General features: G+C 40.4%; 2 protein-coding genes across 5 annotated transcripts in view; one reads left to right on the forward strand and one right to left on the reverse strand.

Moving 5' to 3' along the window:
- Positions 1–3,048: 3,048 nt before the first annotated feature.
- On the reverse strand, positions 3,049–26,729 carry RMDN1 (regulator of microtubule dynamics 1). Of its 3 annotated transcripts, none has more exons than XM_061602645.1 (11): positions 26,535–26,729; positions 22,111–22,228; positions 17,672–17,759; positions 12,068–12,227; positions 10,788–10,877; positions 10,032–10,283; positions 8,601–8,656; positions 6,857–6,944; positions 6,277–6,307; positions 5,056–5,189; positions 3,049–3,259 (listed from the first exon to the last, which is right to left on the reverse strand). In XM_061602645.1, the coding sequence occupies exons 1-11, from the start codon at positions 26,628–26,630 to the stop codon at positions 3,221–3,223; spliced, it is 1,152 nt and encodes a 383-aa protein (XP_061458629.1). In that variant the 5' UTR covers positions 26,631–26,729; the 3' UTR covers positions 3,049–3,220. The 3 variants fall into 3 exon arrangements, with proteins under 3 accessions (XP_061458629.1, XP_061458610.1, XP_061458621.1); XM_061602626.1 differs by having other exon boundaries at positions 26,274–26,573; XM_061602637.1 differs by lacking the exon at positions 10,032–10,283 and having other exon boundaries at positions 26,274–26,568.
- Positions 26,381–26,782, forward strand: part of CPNE3 (copine 3) — a 38,274-nt gene continuing 37,872 nt past the window's right edge. Inside the window, exon 1 of one of the 2 annotated variants that reach the window (XM_061602613.1) lies at positions 26,381–26,623. The gene's annotated coding sequence lies outside the window, so the exon portion shown is untranslated. The other variant, XM_061602589.1, reaches the window with a different exon arrangement.

The following is a 26,782-nucleotide window of genomic DNA, read 5'->3' on the forward strand; positions in this document are numbered from 1 at the left end:
GAAAGACCATAATGCAGTGGTAGAGCATTTGCTTTGCATGCAGAAGGTCCCAGCTTCAATCCCTGGCATCTTCAGGTTTAGCTGAGAGAGATTCCCTGCCTGAAGCCCTGGAGAATCTCTGCCAGTCAGTGTAGAGAGTACTGAGGTAGATTGAAGGGGGCAGGCAGGTAAAGGCATTACCTGTTCCAGTTGGAGTGCCTCCCCCACTCCCCAGCCAAGGTTGTCCTGGCATAAAGACAGTATGCATATTGGTCATTCCCTTGATTAAGGTGCCCTTCTCACCTTAAGGTGAAGCTGTAGATGATCCTGCCAGACACCAGAAGGTTCAATTATCGTTCTTTATGAACGGGTTATAACAGGTAATCCAAGATGAGGCACCCCAACAGTAAAGGGTATACTTACTCCCTAAGGGTAAACAATACTCTAGACATTGCCATGGGCATGAGTAACCAAGCAAATACTGTCCCAGGAGTTGCCTGGTGCTCATGGAAGACTGAGCTCCCCTCAGGCATGAGGTGGTGATGATGGTTGTTTCCTTTTTCTCCCCTGAAAGGTACATAAGAGCAGGAAGAAGAAGGTGGAAGGGTGACATTTTTCCACTTCTTTTTTCAGTTCCATGCACTTTCTAAGGCTCAAATTAATTCTACTGGATCAGACATTGACACAAATCCCTTGGAAAAAAATTGTGTGCGTGCTTTCTCTTTTGGGTTAGGGAGACAGAAGTAAGCAGATGGGTAGCATCCATAGCACTCACTGAAAAATCCAAATACAGTGCCTTGCAAAAGTATTCAGACCCCTGACCAATGCTCTCAGATTACTGAATTACAAATGGTATATTGTAATTTCATTCTGTGTAGTATTTTATTTTGAAACACAAACTCAAAATCAGTTATTTTAAGGTGACATGTTGCTTGCATAAGTATTCAACCCCTGTGCTGTGGAAGCTCCCAGTGTACAGAGATGAAAGAAATTGCCCTATCAAGGACACAATTACCGTTGGCCTCCACCTGTGAACCATTAAAGTTGCTGTCACATTGTCAGGATAAAAACCCCACTTTTGAAGGATCATTGGTCAGGCGGTGGATCTGAAGGAAAATGAAGACCAAACAGCATTCTACAGAAGTGAGAGATAATGTACTACAAATGCATACATTAGGAAAAGGGTACAAAATAATATCCAAGTGCTTGGATATCCCAGTGAGCACAGTTGGATCAATAATCAGGAACTGGAAGCTGCATCACACCACCCAGGCACTGCCAAGAAAAGGCTGTCCCTCAAAACTCAGCACTCGAACAAGGAGGCAGCTTGTGAGAGAAGCCCCAAACATACTTGGAAGGAGCTACAGAGTTCAGTGGCTGGGAGTGGAGTAATGGTGCACCAGTCAGCCATATCAAGAGCTCTGCGTAACGCTGGCCTGTATGGGAAGGTGGCTTCCTATTTGCTTCTGGGCGAGATTCAAGGTGCTGGTTCTTACCTATAAAGCCTTACACGGCGTGGGACCTCAATACCTTGTGGAACGCCTCTCTCGATACGAACCTACCCGTTCACTTCGTTCAGAATCTAAGGCCCTCCTCCGGGTACCAACCCATCGGGAAGCCCGGGTGGTTACTAGATCTAGGGCCTTTTCTGTGGTGGCCCCTGAGTTGTGGAACAGCCTCCCCGAAGAGGTACGCCTGGCGCCTACACTTTTATCTTTTCGGCACCAGGTAAAGACCTTTTTATGCTCCCAGGCATTTTAATTTTCTTAACCATTTTAATCTTTTAATCTGTATTTTTAATTTTTGTCGTATTGTGTTTTTGTAGTGTTTTTTGTTGTTTGTTTGTATATGTTTTTACGATTTTTATTATGATATATTGTATTTTATCTTGTTTGTTCACCGCCCTGAGAGCTATTCTGCTAAGGGCGGTATATAAATTGAAATAATAAATAAATAAATAAATAAATAAAAGCAGTTACTCAAAAAGTACCTTATTAAAGCATGTCTGGAGTTTGCCGGAAAGGATGAGAATGCCCCAGCTGTGATGTGGGAAAAGGTTTTGTGATCAGATGAGTCCAAGATAGAGCTTTTGGGCCAAAACTCAAAGTGCTATGTGTGGCACAAACCTAACATTGCCCAGGCCTCAAGACACACTATCCCTACAGTGAAGTATGGTGGTGGCAGCATCATGCTGTAGAAATACTTCTCATCAGCAAGGACTGGGCATCTTGTTAAAATTGAAGGAAGAATGGATGGAACAAAATATAGGGAAATACTGCAAGGAAACCTGCTTCAGTCCATTACAAAACTGAAGTTTGGGAGGAAATTCACTTTTCAGCAGGACCATGATCCCAAGCACAAGGCCAAAGCAACATTGCAGTGGCTCAAGAACAAAAAGGTGAATGTCCTTCAGTGGCCCAGTCAAAGTCCTGCTCTCAATTCCATGGAGAATCTGTGGTGCTCTGAAAACTGCAGTCCACAAGCCACGTCCTACCAACCTGAAGAACCTGGAGCGAATCTGCCAAGGAGAATGTGCCAAAATCCCTCCAACACTGTGTGCAAAGCTGGTTACACACCTACCCCGAAAGACATAAAGCTGTTATTGCAGTGAAAGGTGGCTCTACCAAATATTAATGTGTGTGGGGTGAATACTGATGCAAGCAACATGTTTCAGTTTTTTATGTTTCTTACAAACATCTTCCAACATAAAGCCAGTGTCACCTTACAATAATTGATTTTGAGTTTCAGTGTTTCAAAATAAAATATCATACAGAATGAAATTACAATGTACTATTTGTAATTCAGTAATATGAGAGCATTGGTCAGGGGTTTGATTACTTTTGCAAGGTACAGTATGCCCATGGGGCTAAAAAGGATGGTAGCACCTGCATTATTCCTTCCCTTAGGATTTTTCTTTTTTTTAATTGAGTTTCTGGGCTACAGAATCAAGATAAGGGCCTAAAACAATAATAAGACTGTTCTTTTCCCAGATGCTGACTAGTGAGAGATTTCAGCTCAAGCAAGCAAAGTATGAATGGAGAACCAAAAGGAGGAATTGTTTCAGAAAACTTTGTGAAGTTCATAACTGCATTTGGAATTACATATTTTATACATAACATTCACTACATTCTAGAATTTCTTCCTGTTCAAAATGTAGCCGTTTTCATAATGCCAGGACTGTTTTAAGTCTCCGATTAGTAAGCAATATATTGTAGAAAAGCATATACTTTCAATAACCTTGTCACAGAGAATTTAGCAATTCTACAGCTTCTTTTTGTACCTGAAATGAAAAAAAGATGAAAAAGTTCAATAGTGTCTCCACACCAAGACACTGCCATACCCACATATACTCCTTAGATTAGGGATGAATTTTATCTGATTCTCTTGTTGGGCAGCTGAGAAGGGAAAAGGTGTTGTGCAAAGTATACAACTGCATCTCCTTCCTCTGCAAGAACGTCAAGGAAGAGGGGAAGTATCCTAGCAGAGAGGTAACTTGTGTTTCTTGAAAACACGTAAAAAGTTACCAACGCATTTTGCAATTGCATTCATGTGATTTTCAGCATGTAGCTCCATCACCGAGATCATGTTGGTGACGCTCATTTAACATCGATGCGAAGTCAAGCCTTCAGTGTCACTGGCCCAGTTCTCTGGAATGCGCTGCCAACAGAGATTCAGCAAGCACCTTCTGCTTTAACTTTTGAGTGCCTGCTGAAAACCTTTGTTTCGCCAGGCTTATTTATTTATTTATTTTATTTATTTATTATTTAATTTGTATCCCGCCCTTCCTCCTAGCAGGCAATTAAGAAGATGCTTCTTTTGCAATGGTTGACCATTGTTTTTATTGTATTTTTAATGTTTTTTATTCTATGGTGGTGGTTGTTTTTAATGTGTTGTAAGCTGCTTTGATGTTTTTAACGAAATAGCAATATACAAATATTTTTATACATAAATAAATTTTGACATTTGAGGCTTTGAATAGCTGTAAAGCACAGTCTGAAGTTGTTGCATATTGGCATTATTGCATTCTTCCCTAGAGCCTAACATTTTATATTTGGCTCTGACTTATTTTTGTAATTGAGCAAGTAAATGCCAAATACATTTTGCTAAAGCCCTGCAAATGAAGACCTGCAAATTTGGGGGGAAATGAAGGAGTGCAGAAGCACTAACAGTCACATTAGTGGTTCAGTGAGAGAGCTCCAATTGACCCAGTTGCCTTAACTTGGCCTTTGATCCTGCTCCCTTTGGAATGCTATGCCATTTTTCTTTTCAGGGAGCAACCCATTTTGGCTCAGTAAGCCTATGCAAAATACATTAGTTCTGCCCACTTGCCTCCAATCACTACTGCCCATCAAGAGCACTGGATTAAATAGCCAGAGTAATTCACCAACAATCTGTCATCTTTATTCCTATGTACATAAGATCCTGCCTTAATTTGTAACGGAATTACTGTGGTATAGTAGATTGAACTGGATAAGTAAAATCTGGGTTCAAATCTCCACTTAGCTATAAAACTGATTGACCTTGTTCAGCAGCCATCTCTTAGCAATTCTGTTGAGGTAGGTTAGGCTATGACAAAAAATGGAAGAAAGGCTTATCTGTGCTATCCTGAGCTGCAGAAGGAATGGCTATATAGCTGTGTGATAACAATCGTGACTACAATATAAGATTTATGGCTTTTCAATCAATTCAAGCTCCCTCCCCTGAAGAAAGAACCCAAGCTCACTCACAAGGTTTTAAACTCAGTCTCTTGGCAGGAACAATTGGCAATATACTTAGAACTATATGAACATTTGGCCAGTGAAAGACAAAGCTACTATTTCCCTAATGTACTTGGAAGACTTTGATGAATTGTTAGCACACTAACATGCAAGCCATTTGATTGCATTTTTATATAGCTTTTTCATATTAAATGCTTATTTTCAAGCACTCACGTTCTTTATGTATTGCAATTTCAGGGTGATGAGAGGATGGAAGGAGGTTCAGGATCTGTTCTAACACATACTGCAAAAATGCTTGAAAAATAAGTGGAATATTAAATTTCTGTTCACCTACAGTGAGAACAACTGGAATGTTTACCTGCTTATCCTCCTCTGTGTGTGCCAGCCGTTCTTTGGCCTTTGTTAACCACAGAAGGGCCATTTTTCTGTTGTTTAACTTCATGTATGTCTTTCCCAAGAAGAGCAAGTTTTTACTGTAGAAATTTGGCTCTACTGCACAGAAGGGATAACAGAAAGGTTTTCACTCTATTGTAATCAATAACTAATCAGAGTTCTGCAGTGATCTCACCATATGCAGTTCAGGCAATGTTAACATGACAATAAGGGTTTGCTTTGCTCTCTATTATACACAAGCTGAACCAGTTAACCAAAATTTCCTTAGAAACTAAGAAAACTCTTCTTCAAGTGCTTGATACAGGCAATTTCTATTTTCTCCCATAACCAAAAGTAATTTTTTTTATATTTCTAGCTAGTTAATTTCTACGTTAGTGGTGGTGTTTTGTGTGCATTTTGCATGCATACGTGCATGCATACATTTTTCAGGAAAACACCCATCTTGCTGAAATATTACACACTAACTGCTTAGTAAACAGGTCTCTCTGCAACTGAAGAACAATGAATAAATGGCCAAGATCCAAACCAATGATATCAGGTGTTATGCTCACAAACAGCTTTTAAACTCCCCCCTTCAAATGGCAGCCCTCTCCCCCACTCCCAGCTCCCTCTCAATCTTGGCAAGCTCTCCACAGCAGCACCCCATAAGGCATGAAAGATTGCTGTCAGAATGTTTGTGTCTCCCCGTGTCCAAGTATAAATACTTTTCCACCTGTGTACAAGAAGGGTGGGGAATGATCTCATCCAACATGTCTACATACAGAAGAATATACTGCTTTGAAGACAGGTTTTTAACACAGAGTTCAAGACAGGCTATACTATTTTCAGCAGGCTTTTACAAAAGGGTCTTGGATATGGTGCCAATCCAAGCAATTAGTGAAGAACAAAGTTTGCATGTTTACTGCAGTGAAATACTACTGCTTGCTACACAGTTTGAAAATGGCTAGGGAAACACATTCTAAGTTTTCAATCCGGCACCTACTAGGATCCTATCTAAATCATTGTTTCAATTTCTAGAGAAAGTAAAATGAAGACATCTATACAGTGTGAATGTCTCAAATATTTCTGAGATTATATATTAAATCCTTTTACACTTGTTCTTAACAGGTTATTAGTATTTTGGCTTTTAATTTTAACTATTCATGCACAAAGTGTACAACATTTCCCACAGTGCTGCATAACTTACCATCTTCAGCTTTCTGGAAGTAACGTAAAGCCTGAAAAATATTAACTTTAAAATTAGTAGAGTACTGCTGAAATACTCTAAAGTAATCCAAATCCCTCTAGTATAGAGCTAGAATACTTCAGAAAATAACTAACTGGCAAGGTGATTAGTGTGCTTACTAAGAAATTCTGTTGTCTGTGAAATGTGTGTGCTCTTAAGTTTTTTCCAATTACATACTTTTAGAAGACAATTTTTATTTTTCTGTGGCCTCCAGCTGTGACTGGATTCCAACTACAATAGGCTCCACCCAGCATGGCCAACCATCAGGAATGAAGAGAGCTGTAGTTCAACTCCAACTGGAGGATGACAGGTGGCCTATAAATGATTTAAACTCTGTAATTTGTTTTGTTAAAGAGCTGTCATAAATATAGCTTCATTTATTTTTCAAAATCAGTTCTGTCTGAGCAGTATGTTCCATTTTACTGCACTACAATCTCACAGTTTAAGATGACTATAACTTTCTGCATCCTTCTCATCTGACACTTTTATTTTAATACAGTAACAAAGACAAATCTGTGCATAGACTATTGGGATACAACACCTCCTCATAGGTGGAACTGGGCGGCGTTGAGAATAAAACTGCAGCTATTTTGCTCTGATACCATGGCATTTCAGCAAATGTATAACACCTGCAACAAATACAAAAAGATGTTATGTACTTTATACCTTTACGTTTTGTACGCATATTTGGAGGGAAATATATTGATCGCCAAAGATCACATTATTGTCTACCTGAAATTACATGAACAAGAAGAGGTGAACAAATCTACTAGGCTAACGCTTCAAGGCAGGACCAAATGCCACAAAACAGCAGGAACTAAGTGCTCGTAGAGCAGGGAACTGCAATCAACTCAAATTAACATGGTCAGGTCAGATGCTACAACGGAAATGTTAAACTCCAGTATCGCTAATCAACCTGATGTAGGTGGAAAAAAAATTCCTAATCCAAAAATAACAGGAAGAATGCAGGTATTTCCTTCATATAGTTAACATCTGCTTCAGAGGAGTATTTAGTGCAGGAAAACAGTGGGGATTGGAGCTACTCCATCTCTGCAGAGCTACTTCTGAAATAAAAGCAAAAAGGCCAGGAGATCCCAGCATATGTGCAGCTTGGGCCATTGTCCATGACAAAGTACATATGTGGATTAGTTTGTAGAAACCCTCAGTCAGGTCATTTGAAAATGGTTCTGATCATGCCAAGCCATCCCTGCCTTCTCAGCAAGCAACAGGAGAAAACAAAACAAAAGCTCCTGATCTTGCCCCCTTTTCAAGAAGTCACTCATCAGATTGGGCAAAAGGGTGTCTCTTGCCACATGAACCAATTAATGCCTTAAAGGGCAGCAAGAGACAGAGCTTACTGACAGCCAATCATGGTAATGAGTTTTAACTCCTTATGCTAATGAAGGGCAGTATGAAACAAAATGTTTAACCATTAAGTAGACCAGGAAGGAAATAATTTTACTTGACAGGAACTTGGATGACCAGGAAGTTGGGAAATTGCCTAAAGCAATTTAGGCAGCATATGGTGAAAGGGTTGGGGTGAAAAAAAAGAGATGTTTTGCAATCTGACAAAAAGACTAAGTAATACACATAAGGAACAGAACAGACCAGTCTTCTAGGTTCCCCAAAATAGACAATTGCCCATTTGGAAATGGGAACTGAGCTGTGTTTGAAATGGTGTCAAAAAAGTCTTGGGAAAATGTTTTGGTTGGCACATCAGAATATCTTAAATTGTCCCCCAAAGTCTTAAGTTCTTCTAATTTCTTTCCCTCAGATTTCAAGGCCTTATGAGGGGGAGCAAGGAATATTTGCCAGGCATTTAGAAGCCACAGTCTACTACTACATGCTGGAGCAGTGTTTGTGTTAATTTCACCATATTTATCTGTGTATTTGAATATATTGGCTTTCTACTGTCATTCCAAACTAGCTACAGAATTCCACAGGAACTCATAGCTAATGATGATTAGCAATATCATACTATTTGTATATTTCTATAATGCAAATCTTTAGTTGAACTGTGAAATAAATATTTGATTAATAATGTTTTGCAATGCTTTATTAAAATCTTTCTTTATATTGGCAAGGTGGCCAATATAACCTTGATTAATTACAAGGTGATGCTACTGAGAGACTGTTTTAGAATGCTGTTTATAGGCCAGTGCCAAGAGGGTAGTTTATTAGGTCATGAAGAAATTGTGAAGCTCCTGTGAACCATTTTGAATTTCACCATGTTCCAAACAGAGACGTGGCACATATGTGGTTTTTCTTGGAGAGACTCATCTTACCAAATCCCCATAAGGTGAAGTGACGTAGCATCCTTTGGATTCAGTTCAACTGCTTTCTATCAAGAAAAGGCAACATGTGACAAGCTGATCAGGTCTAGTTTAACATTGACCCTACCCTGTTGATGCTCCCAACATCATCCCTCCAACCTGCAGCAATGCCTAGATCAGTGGTTCCCAAACTTGTTTTCCCATGGACCACTCGAAAATTGCTGAGGGTCTCGGCAGATCACTTAAATTTTTTTCTACCTGTTGTAGCAGTTGTAATGCACTGTGCTAGATGATATATCAGCCTTTCCCAACCAGTGTGCCTCCAGATGTTGTTGGACCACAACTCCCATCTTCCTGACCATTGGCAATGCTGGCTGAGGCTGATGGGAGTTGTGGTCCAACAACATCTGGAGGCACACTGGTTGGGAAAGGCTGATCTAGAGGCTGCATTTCTTATACATTGCATTTTATTATACAATAAAATACAATGAAATAAATAAAAGAACAATGAACATGCAATTAAAAATCAACATGAATATTTAACGTGATGAACATGCCCTCTCCCATCTTAAACCACAAATTTACAGACACACTGTGGATCACCTGACTGAAGCTTGTGGACTAGTAGTGGTCCATGGACCACATTTTGGAAACTCCTGGCCTAGATTACGACCCTGGAAGCTTTTCCTTATCTGAAGAAAACTGCATTTTATATTTAGGTTTCTACCGAAGAAAAGTATCTTATTCATTCAGTAATATGAAGCCTAATACAGGTTTGTGGCAGATAAATGTTTACATAATTTAATTACTAAAAATGTTTTGAGTTTCTGACATATACTTCCTCTATCAAGCGCTGCTATTTACATGGACACCAATCACATTAAAGTTTAAAGGCCTACAGTTGGCTGTATTTAAGATTAAATTGCAAAACAAAAAGCTATGTTTAAGTGCATTTGCTGTAGTAACCCTGAGAAATACTCACATGGACTCAAACACATTCAGTCTTCTCAAAATGGCATTTCTGCTGTTTCCTCTCCTTCTCACACAAATACGCTTGCTTAATCTTTAACATCTTTGTGTATATACCTGGCCCTTACCTTTAACTTTTGTAAAATGGATGGAACTGGCTCCAGCTGGCAAAAGCAGCTGATGAATGTAACTTGCCTCTCTCTCTCTCTCTCTCATACAGCAGCTGACCATTTTATTTTTATTTTTTATTCTTTATTAAATTTTATTTAAACATTTAAACATGCAACTTTTCTACATAAGACAGATAATACGTAGAATTTACAAACATAGACAAATGCCTATAAAAAAGTTTGCCTCATCTGAATACTCTTACCACCCTTTCCACTATATTTTATATACCTATATCTGTATCTATAGTGTGTGTGTATGTATCTTCATATATATTATATATATATTTGTAATTGTCACACTTGCCGTGAATGCTTCAGCAGCCTGCCTTGGTGGTGGTGGTGTCAGCAGCAGCAGGCAAGGGGAGATGGGAGGCAGCTTGCTAGTCTCAAGGCTGGGGGCAGGGGGAAAGCAGGGAAGAAAGCAAGGTGGAGCCATGCTGGGCTCAAGGCCAAGGGAGGGGGGGAGGCTGCTAAGTGGTGGCAACGGCTTATGCAGCAGCAATGAAAGTCTCAGCAGGTGGTTGGTAAGCAGCCTCGGCAGGGCAGCAGTGGCAGCCTGTGGAGGTGGGAGGCCAGTAAGGTTTGTGAGTAATGGGGAATTTTATATATCCACACATATATAATCATAGATATTAAGAAGGTATATGCTTTATAATCATAAGGAGCTAAGCATAGGCCTGCAGGCCTGTTAAGACCCTGAGATCCAGGCTCACATAGAACCCTAAAATCCATAGGCCTCATGTGAGCAAAACCTGTTGCTGACAGGCAATGGTCACAGTGAGCTCCTGTTTCCTTGCCAAGACTTGGCCAATGCATAACTGACATATGGGGCTCATAGTCTTGCAATATCTGGAGGGGCACAGGTTAGCTACTCAGCTACCCCAATGTTTGAAGAAAGAACAATTTATCCTTCATGTTGAGTTTAAGAACTTAAGTGAAAGCCTGAGGTCTGGAAATGTTGTTTCTGATATATAGCTGGATGTTTGTACTACAACATATGTATCAAAAATACCAAACATTGAACAAATAGACACAAGATATGGAACTTATTTTTATATACCTGGAAGTGTTCCTGGATAATGAAAGCATTGGCAATTTTTGTCTTTATTCCTTCATAATCTCCCACATCACTGATGCAGATTGCATACCACTAAATATAAAGGAGAGGTACATAATTTAATTGAATACTGAGAGTTTATTATTACATTTGCATCCCACCTTTCCTCCAAGGAACTCAAGATGGCATGCATGTTTCTTTTCCTCCCCAATATATCCTCACAACAATCTTGTGCAGCAAGTTAAGCTGACAGACTGTGACTGGCCCAAGGTCACCCAGTGAGCTTCATGGCTGAGCATGAATTTGAATACTGGTCTTCCAGGTCATAGTCCAACACTTTAACTACTACATCACACTGGCTTTCTTTCAACAGAAAATATGTAATTACTATTATTCTGTATGTCAACAAAAATATATTTTCTATCAATGTTTAATACAATACATTAAAAGGTTTACAACAGTTCTGCTGAGATTTAAATCACCAGTGGCAATATTTTCAAGAGGATGAGGTTTCCCACAGCTTTCATGGAATCATGTCAGAGGTACTATGACTGCTGTTGGGTTTCTAGATTCTTAATCCTCATAGGGCTCCAATTAACTGAACGAGGCCAGTTTCCACCACTTTTAATTCCACACTTCCAAAGTTATAGCAGATTCTATTTCCATGTGGTTGGGATAAAATAGCAATTAAATTATTCTTCCTAATTTACTATCGAGAGCCAATTGGGTTTGGACCATGGGGAAATCTCACCCAAGGAGGAGGGCTGGGATCCCTAGTACACCTGCAGAGCTTGTTAAGCAGCCTGATTCACCCTTGCACCACACGGTAGATCCACACTCTCCCCCTTCAATCACCCCCTCCCAAGCACTATGGGAGATACAGAACTGGCAGAGCATTACTTGTCTGGTTCCAAGAAGTCTTCAGAACTAGAGGTCTACCTAGAAGGAAAGGTCTACCCAAGAGGAAGAGTCAACTAGGTGCATCATGTAGCCCAGCTGATGACCAGGAATGGTTGGATCCGGCTATATTAGCATAAAACCTCTCAGTCTCTGCCTGACCTTTGCTGGTACAACTTTCTCTCTAGGGCAGCCCTATTTCCATCTCTTTTCTTGTCTTGGAGTCTATCTTCTACAGTTCTAATTTTTACAACCAGATCCTGAATGGACCCACCACAGCTCTGGAGTTGCCTTTGCACTGGTGCACCATGCCATCATTCCAGCATCTACAGTGCCACACCCTCACCTTGGTCTCAGACCCAATACAAGGAATCAAACTTACTTACCTTATGCACACTAAAAGATGATGGGTTTTTGTTGAGTGCTTTCTTTGCATAATGAAGGGCCTCATAAGTCAGCTGCTTCTTTTTCTCTGCAGAAGTATGACTAAGCTGAGCTAAGTCACGCGATGCTCGTGCCAGGCGCCACAATAATTCTGCATTCTCACTAGTTGTAAGAAATCACAGTGATGAATTGAACATTGTCAGGCCATAATCAATAAACAGTGAAGAAACATAACTATAGTTAGGAGATTAGGGTACTGCAGGCACACATGTTCTTTCCCCTCATGTGCAAATTCCCACTTCAACTTCATTTTCAGAGATGACCATGGTGCCATTAATAATTCTTTCCACTTATCATTACGCTAACCACCTTTAGTTCTGTTCTAAACACATTTAGTTCCATTTTGCAGCCATGGTTATACTAGGTTTACAAACTGCCATTTGAGCTACTCATGGTTAGCAAAACCAGCAACATACAGCCCAACCTAGGCTTCGTGAGATCGTGCAAACGTACAGGCTGGAGAGGAGCACAAAGACTCTTTGCTCTTGCTCGGTCCTTTTTGCTACTCTGCCATGGTTAAGTTCTCTCCTCACTAACAAGCTGTAGCTAAGAACAAACCATGGCTACAGCTTGTGGTTACTGAGGAAAGGGCTTAAGCACAGTCCCAGTTTGAATGATATGTTTCACTGTGGTAGCAAAAAGGACAAAGGAGAAACAAAGTGGCTGCAAGCTTCTCTCTGGGAGCCTGCATGTTCACATGGTCTCACTAAGTCAAGGTTTGACATGTGAACCTGGCCACAGATGTACCACTGCACAATAATTAGCTACAAAAAGTGAAGGGGGGGCAGTAAAAAATGTTAAGTTACCACATGAGCATCATTCAAATTGCTCAAATACAGTTTTACCCCATCAACAACAGCATGAGATAAACCATATGATTCCAAATAGAGAAACTGATCAAAAACTTTGACAGCACTCTTTGAAGTAGATCATTCCAATTCACACTATGAGAGAAGGGTTTGATAAATTAAGACAGGGGTGGAGACCCTTTTTGGCCCAGTGGGCCAGATCCTTTTGGGATGGGTCCCATGGGCCAAAGTTGATAGATGGGACTGGCTATCCACCTGTCAAAACCCCTGGAGGGGTTCCCAAGCGCTTGCTGCAGTTATGGGAGAAAGAAGCTTTCCTTCCTGGCGCTTCCCACAGCAGCAGTTGGCTGGCTTCCTATGTCCCTGATGGTGATGGCGGGGGAGGGCATGAAGGAGGGAGAACTTTTCTCTCTCCTCAGCCCCACCCTCACTCCCTGCCATCATCAGTGCTAGAAGGGAAAGAGGAAGCCAGCGCTTGCTGCTATTCTGGCACTTTGCACAGTAGCAGACGCTTGGGAACCCTGCTGGCTTCCTTCTCTTCCTTCCTGTACTGCCCGAAGGGAGAGAAGGCAAGACTTTTCCAAGCCCCCACTTCCCACATTAAGATCCTCACCTCAGGGACTTGAAAGGGCAGAGGGGACTTGGAAAAGGCTTTGCGAGTCTTCCCCTCTTCCTGCTTGAAGTTCCCAATATTGAGGACTTGAAGGAGGAGTGGAGACTTGGAAAGGCTTTTCCAAGTTCCCCCTCCCCCTTCAAGTCCCTGATGTTGGGAACTTAATGGGAGAGGGGGGAGATTTGGAAAGGGCTTTAAGACAGCCCCTGCACTCCTGTTTTAGCAAACAGGAGCTGTCTCAAAGCCTTTGTGAAAGCCTCTGTGAACAACCTGGCATGCACCAGCTGCTTCAAAGGGTGCTTTTCCACATAGCTTTAATCCCCACTCATCTGGTGAGTGGGAATTAAATCCTCCTGCCTTGCCTGCATCTTCTTCCCTGATGGTAACAGGATCACACAGCCAAGGCAGCAGGATGAAATCCTGTCCTTCTGGCCATCAGCTGATGTTAGTAGTGATGTCAGCTGGTGGGCATGGTTTGGGGGAAATTGCCTCATGGTGGACCCCCTGAAGGGCCATGATTGGTCCAGAGGCTGGAGGTTGCCCATCCTTGGATTAAGAGATCAAGAGAACCTTTATTATGTATTCTGGGCAGGACATAAATTTAATTAATAATAACAACAACATAATTTTTGTTTTCAGATTACAAAATGGAAATGGACTGTCTTCAAGTTGGTCCCGAGTTATGGCGACCCTATGAATAGGGTTTTCATGGTAAATGGTATTCAGAGGTGGTCTACCATTGCCTTCCTCTGAGGCTGACAGGTAGTGACTGGCCCCAGGTCACCCAGTGAGCTTCATGGCTGTGTGGGGATTCAAACCTTGGTCTCCCAGGTCGTAGTCCAACACCTTAACCACTATACCACACTGGTCTCATTTCCAGATTATAACAAAAACCATTAAAAAAAAAACCTATGGAATAACTATTTCCTGGGATTTCTGTTGCATTAAGTATTGCACAGTCTCTCAAATCCTTTTTAAACAGCACTAGTGCTTTATATTTATTGTTCTCTTTACCAATGATTTTACAATGTAGCAGGTATTCATGGGTGAAAGCTTTTGAAGCCCACTGGCAACCACTTCTTTTTTCTCTTTTATTTTCTGACATTAAGACTGGAAGCCAAAAGGACAACGAACTTTACACAAGTAATTTATGATGCACCTCAGTGAGCATTTAAAAGCTATAAAAAAGCAATTTCCTGATACCACATTTCTTTAAGAACTTTCTTAAAGAACTCACAAATAGTATGCAACAGAGGCCAGATTGTAGTATAACAACCCTGCATGCCTAATATTATCATTCAGCTGCAACTTGAGATTTTAGTCAGTTCTTTTAACTGTATATTGTATTACACCGGGATTATCTTCCTAAACCTGTGATAACACAGTTTAACATGTCTAGTTAATAACAGGTTACTAATACTGAAAACAAGAAGGATGCACACTTGGAAAGGAAGTTACTCATATTGCATTATAATCTTTTAAAAATATTGTTGCGAGAAGCATCATTTGGGTAATTTCAATGTTAGCTTTATAGTCCAATGAGTAAATAGTGGTGACTAGAGATGAAGTTCTAGGCCTTATTGACAGAATTAAAAATGATGGAATTCACCCTAGAGTTCTTAAACATGTGAAACTGCTAACAAAAATATGTAATTGCCTCTAAGATCGGTCTCTATACCCAAGGACTAGAAAACAGACAATTTACAGACTGGTTAGCTTAATATCTGTTCCCAAAAAACTGGTGAAAAGCATTATTAAAGATAGAATTATCAAGCATATAGAAGAATCAGCATGGATTCTGCAAGAATAAATCCTATTTTTAAACTTTTTTGAGTTCTTTGATAAAGTAAAGAAGCATATAGGTAGGGGTGATCTAGTTGAAATTGGGTAATTAAAACATTCAAAAAGCTTTCAATAAAAGTCCCTTACCAAAGACTCCTGAGTGAGCACAGCAGTCACAGAAAAAGAGAAAGGGTCCTCTAATGGATCAGTAACTGGAAGCAGAGACTAGGAATAAATTGTCAGTTCTCACAATGGTAGGATGCAGAAAGTAGGGTTCTCCAAGCATCAATACTGGGATCTCTGCTTTATAATTTGGTCATAAATGATCTAGAGGAGGTAATAGGAATATGTGGCCCTCCAGATACTGTTGAACTCCAACTCCCATCAGCCCCAGCAAGCATAGTGAATGGTCATAAATGATGGGAACTGTAGTTCAGCAACACATGGAGAGCCATAAGCCCCCCCCCCCGATCTAGAGTTACGGGTGACCAGTGAGGTAGCCAAGTTTACTGTTCATGGTGGTTAAAACAAAATGGGATTATGAGCAGCTGCACAATGATCTCTCCAAACTGGGAGTAAAATAACAAATGCAATCCAATGTAAGCAAGTGTAAAGTGATGAACCCTGGGGCAAAAAATCTAATTTCACACAAATGTTCATGGGGTCTGAACTGGCAATGACTGATTAGGAATGAGACCTTGGAGTCATAGTGGTTAAGATACCTCAATGAATAAGTTGACCCAGTGTATGGCAGCTGTGAATTCTATGTTAAGAGTCATTGGCAAAGTGATTGAAAATACAATACAATACAAATCAATGGTGAGTCCACACTCTGAGTACAATTCTGGCTGCCTCACCTCAAAAAGGTTATTTGGAGGAGGTTCAGAAAAGGGCAACCAAAATTATCAAAGGGTTGGAACAACTCCCCTATGAATTAAAGTTACAACATTTGGGGCTTTTCAGTTTAGGAAAAAATGTAAAGGAGGGAGAGGACAGAGATGTGTGAAATTATGCATGCTGTGAAGAAAGAGTATAGGGAGTTTTTCTGCCTCTCTCATAATACAAGAACTCAGGGCCATCCAATGAAGCTGAATGTTGGCATATTCAGGACAGACAAAGTACTTCTTCACACACCACACAGTTAAGCCATTCAATTTGCTCCCACAGGAGGTAGTGATGGCCACCAGTACGGATGGCTTGGAAGAAAATTAGACAAATTCATAGAGGATAATGCTATCCTTATGGCTACTAGCCATGATGGCTGTGTTCTGCCTCTGGATACCAGTTGCTACAAATCACAAGTGGAGAAAGTGCTGTTACACTCTGGTCCTGCTTGCGGACGTCCCATAGGCACCTGGATGTCCATTAAGCAGATGCTGGACTAGATAAGCCTTTGGGGTGATCCAGAAAGACTATTTTTATGTTTGTAACCAAAATGATAACCATGGCTGCCCTAAGTTTGACCATTAGCCAAGTACCTCTTTCAGAACAATCTTCCCCACCCCTCCCGGCATGTTTTCCACATTGCCACAACTTTTTTTTAAAAAAAAGCATTCAAAGCATTTAGTGTGTTAACAGTGGGTTAAGGAAGGCAATAAAAATATATTGCAATTTAGTAGTGGCAGGTGGCTGATAAATGATAACTGTAATAAGGCATTGCCAGAGCTGTGCACCACATGAGCAGCCCCTTCCTCTCCAAACCTGCCTCAGGATACTAATCAAGTAATCCCTCCTTGAACCATCACTCTCCTCATGGCAGAAATGAACATTTACAGAAAGGAGTGGACAGCGTCAGCCAAAACGCATGGGAGGACGAAAGGCTAGTTTGTTATACAGAGGGGAAGTAGCAGAGATAACCTTTGGCAACCACCCAAACACTGAGGAAAACTGCAAGCCCCAGTAAGCTGAAAACTGAGAAGGCATGGCCTCCTTTGGAGAGAAGGAGAGTGGGCACAGAATGCAAGGGGTGGGGCAGGATTTGGAGTGAAATAACACCTGTCCTGATTTCCCCTCATTATAGGTTTGCTTTGTTTTCTTGCCTTTGTCTAGCTGTCTGTAGTTTGCTGCGAGTGCGGTAACTCTAAGCCCTCTCATAGCCAAAAAGGCTTCTTATTGTTCTGCATGATAAAGTCCTTGCCTTTCCTCAGGAGAACTGGGAAACCGCATTTGTTTCATCTTGCTGCATTATTAAATGTTGGGCATCACCACTGTAAGGGCATAAGAAAGGCTATACCCACTCAGAGCTCAGGAGGACTCCACAGAGGTGGCTATTCTCATAAGTGATGGAGGCTCTGGCCCTTTCTGTGACTCAAGTCCAGACGGAGCCTCCTACATTAACATACCTGTTTTTGTATTGGTCCAGCAATTGGTACAGCTTTTCAGTTTCCCCACTCCCATATAGGTAGTCTGCTTGATCTAGGACTTCATCAACTAAAGGTTGGTTAAAACAGAAACAAATGTGAATATCCTATTCCATCAAGCATGTATTAACAGCACCAAGAGAAGAACAATTCAACAGGCTGTTCAGAAATATAAAATTGGTTAGCAGTATTTCTATTCCTTAAACAGTCAAGACTGATGCGCAGCCTATACTCTGGACAAGAGGCTACTGTAAAGACAGAATATGGAGAAACCGATTGGTTCCCAATCGGAAAGGGAGTGAGACAGGAGTGTATTTTATCACTCTATTTGCTTAATCTATATGCACAACATGACGTCCAATGTCCTCATTGTCAACTTTAAAGTTACATAAATCTTCTGTTGTCATTACTATAGTCTTTTTGACGTTCAACTGTAGTCCTGCTTTTGTGCTTTCCTCTTTAATTTTCATCAGCATTCATTTCAAATCATTTCTGGTTTCTGCTAGTAGTATGGTATCGTCTGCATATCTTAAATTATTGATATTTCTCCCTCCAGTTTTCACACCTCCTTCATCTTGGTCCTATCCTGCTTTCCGTATGATATGTTCTGCATATAGATTAAACAAATAAAGTGATAAAATACACCCCTGTCTCACACCCTTTCCGATCGGAAACCAATTGGTTTCTCCATATTCTGTCCTTACAGTAGCCTCTTGTCCAGAGTACAGGTTGCGTATCAGGACAATCAGATGCTGTGGCACTCCCATTTCTTTTAAAGCATTCCATATTTTTTCATGATCTACACAATCAAAGGCTTTGCTGTAATCTAGAAAGCACAGAGTGATTTCCTTCTGAAATTCCTTGGTCCGTTCCACTATCCAAGATATGTTTGCAATGTGATCTCTGGTGCCTCTTCCCTTTCTCAATCCAGCTTGGATGTCTGGCATTTCTCGCTCCATATATGGTAAGAGCCTTTGTTGTAGAATCTTGAGCATTACTTTACTTGCATGGGATATTAAGGCAATAGTTCAATAATTACTGCATTCCCTGGGATCCCCTTTCTTTGGAATTGGGATGTATACTGAACGCTTCCAGTCTGTGGGCCATTGTTTAGTTTTCCATATTTCTTGACAAATGTTTGTCAAAATTTGGACAGATTCAGTCTCAGCAGCTTGTAGCACCTCTATCAGTATGCCACCTGTTCCTGGTGATTTGTTTCTTCCAAGTATTTTAAGAGCAGCTTTCACCTCACATTCTAAAATTTCTGGTTCTTCATCATACGGTTCCTCCGTGAATGAATCTGTCATCCTGGCATCTCTTTTATAGAGTTCTTCAGTGTATTGCTTCCATCTTCCTTTTATTTTATCTCGGTCAGTCAGTGTGCTCTCCTGTTGATTATTCAACATCCCTACTTGTGGTTTAAATTTCCCTTTCATTTCTCTAATCTTTTGGAATGGGGATCTTGTTCTACCTTTTTTGCTGTCCTCTTCTACTTCTATATCATAACTGTTGTAATAGTTCTCTTTGTCCCTACATGCTAGTCCACCCTTTCCCAACTCGTGGGCCACCAGATGTTGTTGGACCACAATTCCCATCTTTTCTGACCATTGGCAATGCTGGCTGAGGCTGATGGGAGTTGTGGTGCAACAACATCTGGTGGCCCACGAGTTGGGAAAGGCTGTACTAGTCACACTATTGTTGCATTTAGGGTTCTAACTGTGTTTCCAGGGCTGTGGAGTCAGTACACCAGACCTTCGACTCCGACTCCTCTATTTTTCTACTGTCCGACTCCGACTCCTTCATAAATAGCAAATGTATATTAACTAGTAATAACAAATTTACTGTAGTAAAATGGTATCACAAGGCATTTCATCACCACCACGTGAATCCAGAGCTTGGAAAAGTTACTTTTTAAAACTACAACTCCCATCAGTCCCAGGGATTGGGCTTGTGGGAGTTGTAGTTTAAAAAAGTAACTTTTCCAAGCTCTGGATTCACGTGGTGGTGATGAAATGCCTTGTGCTACCATTTTATTACAGTAAATTTGTTATTACTAGTTAATATACATTTGCTATTTATGAAGGAGTCGGAGTCGGAACATTTCTACCGACTCTGACTTCGACTCCACCCAAAATTGCTCCTGACTCCAACTCCCGACTCCACAGCTCTGTGTGTTTCTATCTCCTTTTGCTTTTGCTTTCCTTCTCTCTTTAATCATTTTAAGAGTTTCTTCAGTCATCCATTGAGGTCTTTCTCTCTTTTTAACTAGAGGCATTATCTTTTTGCATTCTTCCCTGAATGCATTCCCTGAATGAGGTTATCATACTTTGGACATATAATAAGATTCACTCATTACAATTCACTAGAAAAGACAATAATGCTGGGAAAAACAGAAAGGAGTAGAAAAAGAGGAAGGCCAAACAAGAGATGGATTGATTCCATAAAGGAAGCCACAGACCTGAACTTACAAGATCTGAACAGGGTGGTTCACGACAGATGCTATTGGAGGTCACTGATTCATAGGGTCACCATAAGTTGCAATCGACTTGAAGGCACATAACAACAACAACGAACAATCAAGAACTACTGTTAAGTGTCACAACAACTATGTTATGCAAAATGATACTGATTTTCTTTCCAATACCTGATAGGGAGAATATATGCATATCAACAGACGAATTGCCTTTTTTGTTCATTTGATTTTGTGTGTATGTGTTGTCTCTTTTTGGGGGGCTGGTTGTATTTTTTGGGTGTTGCCTGCTTTGTTGCCTGTTTTGGGAGTGCTGCTTGGGTATTTTTTGTTTTCTTTGGTTATTTGTTTTGTTTGTATGTGTTTTGCCTTGTTTTTTATTATTTGTTTTGGGTGAATTTCGCCTGTGTGCGGGGTGTGCGTGTGCCTATTTGTTTTGTTTGCTTTGAGTGGGCCTGTGGGCATCTGCCTGTTTTGGGGGTTATTTCTGAGCGTCACCAGTTTTTCCTCTATGAAATGGTTATGTTATGGTTATCACAACAGTTCAGAAGTTCTGTGATCAATTAATCATTCTTTGCTAGTCCATTTGTTTGTCACTTTTTATTAAAAGCAAATCTCAAATAGATTCCTAACAATAAAACACATAAGAAAACAATTCATGACAAATCTAGGAATTAAAACAATATCCAATAAAAGTACTCATTCAAAATAGTCATCATACAGACTGTATGAAAAGTCAAGAGGGAACAAAATCTGCCAGAGAGGAAAACTTTCAAATATTCCGAAGTTTAATAAAGTAAACTGCGTTCGTATATTTATAACAACATGGAGCAAACTTATGCAAAGACAAAGATAAAATACATTGGGTTGGATCCAGAGAAAAGCATGCACAAGGGGGCTGGTGAAGCTGACTTTCCTGTCCCTCTCCTTGTGGAATGTCCCTCTGCCCTTCTCCCGCAACCCTCTGCCCCCCCCCATACAGCCCACCCTTCAGAAGGGGTCCCTGGCCTTTAGTATATGCTTTTTGAGGGGCTGCAAGGAGGAAGGGTAGAAAAGTCAGCTTATGTCAGCCCCCTTCTGTAGGCCTTTCTCTGGTTCAAAACCATAGGGTTTTTTAAAAAAAAATAAAGTATTATATGTTATATCACTATTATTACATGATATTCTCTAAATATACGAAGCAAACACAGCAATGGAGATAATTCTGCTAAACAAGCCAGACCCCAGACTTCCTGGCTGAGCTTGCACATCATCATCAATATCTAAAGAAAACTTATTTTGCTGTCTTCCTTTAAGTCCACAATTACCCCACAGCTTTTGGAGAGCTCTCATAAAGCCCATAAGAAACTGCAACTGTAGCAACAGTAATAAAATCTGATATCCTAATTCCAATTTCTCGAAAACACTCTATCACTGTCTTCATTTTATTTCACTTATAGCACTAGAAAAACAAACACAAGAGTTTAAAAATAGGATTCTCCAATACTGAGTATCACACCTGTCTGGTCCAGTTAATAAGTAACACCAAGCCAAATTATGGCTCAGCATCAACATGCAAGCATGTGGGGACTCGCAGTAAAAGTTGTGGCTGCTTCACTCCTTTGCAGATCCAGCTGCTACTACTCTACCCAGAGCTAAGCCATGGTTTGATTTAGTGTCATGTTTGCATCCAGGTGTGTGGATTTGTCTTGCTGCACACAAGCCATGAGCTGTAGGCAGAGACTGTTTTTAGTGTACCGCTTGTGATTTGTCTGAGGGACACATGCCACAAGCCCAGGTTCACATAACACTAAACTAAATCAGGCTTAGCTCTAGGTAGCACAGTAGCAGCCTGATCCGCAAAGGAGTGAAGCAGCCACAATTTTTACTTGAGTGCTCGCATGTTCACGGCAAGCTTGGCTTAGGGTTTGTTTGTTTTTTGCAAACCAGGCCTCTGAATTAATCAGCTTACCTTTAACATCAGCATGAACCACACCAGAGTGAGAGATGAATATGTATGCTTCATAACCCAAGTAGGACAGTGCTGAGAATGCAAGTCCTCTTCTGAAAAATCTGGATTTTTCAAGCACCTAACAGAAAAAGACACAAAGACTACAATCCTAAGCATATTTACTTGGAAGTAACTTCAACTGAAAAACTGAATTTACTTCTGAGTTAACACAGGTGAGATTGGGCTGCATGTATACAAACTAAGTCCTACCAGTTCCGATGGCACTCTCATTTTGCATGTGTAACACAGATTTCCATTATATTTCTTATTCATTATTAAAAGATGGCTGACAAGGTACTTTTATGAGCCCAAGCGTACTTGTGCAGTGCAATCCTAAGCATGTTTACTTAGAAGTAAGTCCCACTGTGGTTCACTCCTAGGGAAGTGTGCATAGAAGACTGAAGAAACTCTTAAAATGGTTACAGTGAGAAGGAAAGCAAAAGCAAAAGGAGATAGAAACACAGTCAGAACCCTAAATGCAAAAATACAGTGATTATTACGTAGGGACAAAGAGAACTATTACAACAGCTATTATATAGAAATAGAAGAGGACAACAAAAAGGGAAGAAGATCCCTATTCCAAAAGATTAGAGAAATGAAAGGGAAATTTAAAACACGAGTAGGGATGTTGAATAATCACCAGGAGAACACACTGACTGACCAAGATGAAAAAAAAGAAAGATGGAAGCAATACACTGAAGAACTCTATAAAAGAGATGCAAGGGTGACAGATTCATTCACGGAGGAACCGTATGATGAAGAACCAGAAATTTTAGAATGTGAGGTGAAAGCTGCTCTTAAAATACTTGGAAGAAACAAATCACCAAGAACAGATGGCATACCAATAGAGTTGTTACAAGCTGCTGAGACTGAATCTGTCCAAATTTTGACAAACATTTGTCAAGAAACATGGAAAACTAAACAATGGCCCACAGACTGGAAGAGTTCAATATATATCCTAATTCCAAAGAAAGGGGATCCCAGGGAATGCAGTAATTATCGAACTATTGCCTTAATATCCCACGCAAGTAATGCTCAAGATTCTACAACAAAGGCTCTTACCATATTGAGCGAGAAATGCCAGATGTCTAAGCGGGATTGAGAAAGGGCAGAGGCACCAGAGATCACATTGCAATCATATGTTGGATAATGGAACAGAGCAAGGAATTTCAGAAGAAAATCACTCTATGCTTTATAGATTACAGCAAAGCCTTTGACTGTGAAGATCATGAAAAACTATGGCATGCTTTAAAAGGAATGGGAGTAACACAGCATCTGATTGTCCTGATACGCAACCTATACTCTGGACAAGAGGCTATTGTAAGAACAGAATATGGAGAAACCAAGAGGTTCCCAATAGGAAAGGGTGTGAGACAGGGGTGTATTTTATCACCCTATTTGTTTAATCTGTATGCAGAACATATCCGGAAAGCAGGATTGGACCAAGATGGTGGTGTGAAAATTGGAGGGAGAAATATCAGTAATTTAAGATATGCAGACGATACCATACTACTAGCAGAAACCAGTAATGATTTGAAACGAATGCTGATGAAAGTTAAAGAGGAAAGCACAAAAGCAAGTCTACAGCTGAACGTCAAGAAGGCTAAAGTAATGACAACAGAAGATTTATGTAACCTTAAACTTGACAATGAGGACATTGAACTTGTCAAGGATTATCAATACCTTGGCAAAGTCATTAACCAAAATGGAGACAATAGTCAAGCAATCAGAAGAAGGTTAGGACTGGGGAGGGAAGCTATGAGAGAACTAGAAAAGGTCCTCAAAGGCAAAGATGTATCACTGTACACTAAAGTCAGGATCATTCAGACCATGGTATTCTCGATCGCTATGTATGGATGTGAAAGTTGGATAGTAAAAAAGCAGATAAGAGAAAAATCAACTCATGTGAAATGTGGTGGTGGTGGTGGAGAGCTTTGTGCATACTATGGACTGCGAAAAAGACAAATAATTGGGTGTTAGAACAAATTAAACCAGAACTGTCACTAGAAGCTAAAATGATGAAACTGAGGTTATCATACTTTGGACACATCATGAGAAGACATGATTCACTAGAAAAGACCATAATGTTGGGAAAAACAGAAGGGAGTAGAAAAAGAGGAAGGCCAAACAAGAGATGGATTGATTCCATAAAGGAAGCACAGACCTGAACTTACAAGATCTGAACAGGGTGGTTCACAACAGTTGGTATTGGAGGTCGCTGACTCATAGGGTCACCATAAATCGTGATTGCCTTCAAAGCACATAACAACAAAATTATATTTAGAATTCATTTTTGAGAAATATATCCAGAAAATATGAAATTCAGTTTTACTGAGGATTTTTTTCGGACAGGGGTAGAATATGCCCTTTGAACGATACTATTAACAGTTAGATATTAAGGGTTGTTTCACCCATTAATGTGTATTGTTTTTAAAATATGCGTTTTAAATTGTATATTTGTTTTAATATTTTTGATTGCTGTAAACCGCCCAGAGAGCTTCGCCGATCGGGCGGTATACAAGTGCAATAAATAAATAAATAATAATAAATAAATAAATATAAGGTTGAACACTGCCTCTACAGAATATATATAAAACCACATTTGAAACAGGAACATACATCTAGTTTGTCATTATGTACATACCCAGGGGCAATAAGCTTAATCCATAAGCTTTGCAGTGGCCCTAGTACTGCTATTAATTATTCATTTAAATATAGGCCATTCATCTGACAGTAAATGCAGTATCCTCTGCTGCAAGTTTTTCAATAATTGCGGTTCACCTTTCTCTTCATATTAAACTGCAGTTCAAAATGACAAAGTTATATAAATGCAGAAAAATGAGGTATGCTTAGTCTGAATGTCAAAACAGACCTTTTTATCTGCATATATTATTATGCCTACTGCAGAAGACAGATAGGCTCCTTTTTCAAAAGCTGTACATTTTGATGCTAGTGCTATGGTAAGGTGCAGTGGCTGCTGCTCCTAGGACAAAGTGCAAATTGTTTCCAGCTCTGCTGCAAAAGGACATTTCAGATTGTGTGGCAATTAGGATCTATAGAAATAGTGCCAAAGTATTTAAATTCCCAAGCATTACTATTCCATTTTTGTAGAATGAGCCCCAAGAACTTGGAGTCTATATGTTACACAAGCTGGAGTTTACTTTCAGGTTTTCTATTAACCAGGTCTTAGTAGTAACACAGCCAGATTAGTAAATTTCATTCATTATCTGTATAAATTGTGCAAACTAAATAGGCTTATAATTGCATCTTAAAGGACATTACTCTCAAGTTAGATTGTGAAGCTTTAACAACCTATGTCTTCCTCTAAATACAAGCTTTCCTGTCTACTCTAGGGTTAATTCTAACTTCTTGTTTTTCCAATAGCAAAACTGATTCTAGTTTGGATTAGAAAGTACCCACAGATACCAAAGGGACAGGTAGTGTTTTGGTTGTTTTTTAATTCCAAAATGTATATGTGAGGAAATATATTTGGGGGAGGGGGGAGAAGCAAAGCTTCAAAATGGTACTGGAATATATGGAATCTGAGGAGAGGAAAAAAGAAATGTTTACTAGACCACAATTAAGAGTCCACCCTCACCTGACAAGATAGCAATGGTATATGCTTATAGTATTCTTTAAAATGTCTTAATATGAACCAGTTTAGGCTGCAATCTCATGAGCACTTATATGGGAAGCCTTTTTATGACTTTAAGTACACATACATAGGAGTGGATTCTCAGTCTCAGCCTGCAACCCTATGCATGCTTGCTAGGGAGTAAGCACTACTGAACTCGGTTCTAAGCAAACATGCTTATATTTCTGCTACAACAGAACTATTTTTTAATATTGAAGATCAACCCTGGAATGTCTCAGACTGCAAGCCTATGCACACTTAACTAGGAGTATACAGCTGAATATAGTGAGACTTACTTCAAAGTAAAATGCCTTAGATCTCACTACACAGTAGCAATGGTTTTACAACTGAAGGCTATTTTGTTAGCCGTTCATAATGCCCACCGACACCAAGACCGGTTTTGTCGCCCTCCGTCCCGGAACACATTGAAAGGAAACAAGGGGGGAAAGTAAGGAGTGCACGACGGAGTGCACGACGGAGCGCACCGCACCTCGCTTCCCCCTCCTCTTCTCCCTGAGAGGACTTGGCGTCGCCAGCCAAGTCTCGCTTTTGGAGCCTCATAGAAGAGTCGTATCTCCATTAGAGCACTTCCCCGGCGCAAAAATCGCGCTGCCATCACTACAGTAGCAGCAGCCGGCACAACAGAAACCTTTTCCCGTACTTTTTCCAATCGGCCACCCCCACCACGGTTACACCGGAAGTGTCCATGGTTACTTCATAGAACGGCCGGGCTTATACAAAACTACATTACTTTTTGTTCCACTCCTCCTGGGAGCCTTTCCGACCGGCGGTTGTTCCCTAAACCAAAGAGCGAGATACCATCCTCGCTGACGTCACGAGGTAACATTGTTGTCTTCTCGGTGTGCGTGCGTGAAGCAGGAGGGATACCTGGGCCAATCACGTCACTCTGGCTGCCCTCATGGTACCGGGGGGGGGGGGAAACCAACAAGGTTTGACTTTGTGTACTGTACTTTTGTTTTTGGTCTTGTGAGAAGGGGG

Source organism: Rhineura floridana, chromosome 1, assembly GCF_030035675.1.
Source record: "Rhineura floridana isolate rRhiFlo1 chromosome 1, rRhiFlo1.hap2, whole genome shotgun sequence".
Classification (NCBI taxonomy): domain Eukaryota; kingdom Metazoa; phylum Chordata; class Lepidosauria; order Squamata; family Rhineuridae; genus Rhineura; species Rhineura floridana.

Excerpts from the sequence above, each read along its gene's own strand:
- RMDN1 (XM_061602626.1), bottom strand. The coding sequence starts at position 26,399 with ATGGCAGCGCGATTTTTGCGCCGGGGAAGTGCTCTAATGGAGATACGA. Across the intron at positions 12,228-17,671 it reads CTGGACCAATACAAAAACAG|TGAGAATGCAGAATTATTGT; the intron begins GTATGTTAATGT and ends TCTTACAACTAG. Across the intron at positions 6,945-8,600 it reads CTTCACCTTATGGGGATTTG|GTGTTATACATTTGCTGAAA; the intron begins GTAAGATGAGTC and ends TATTTGTTGCAG.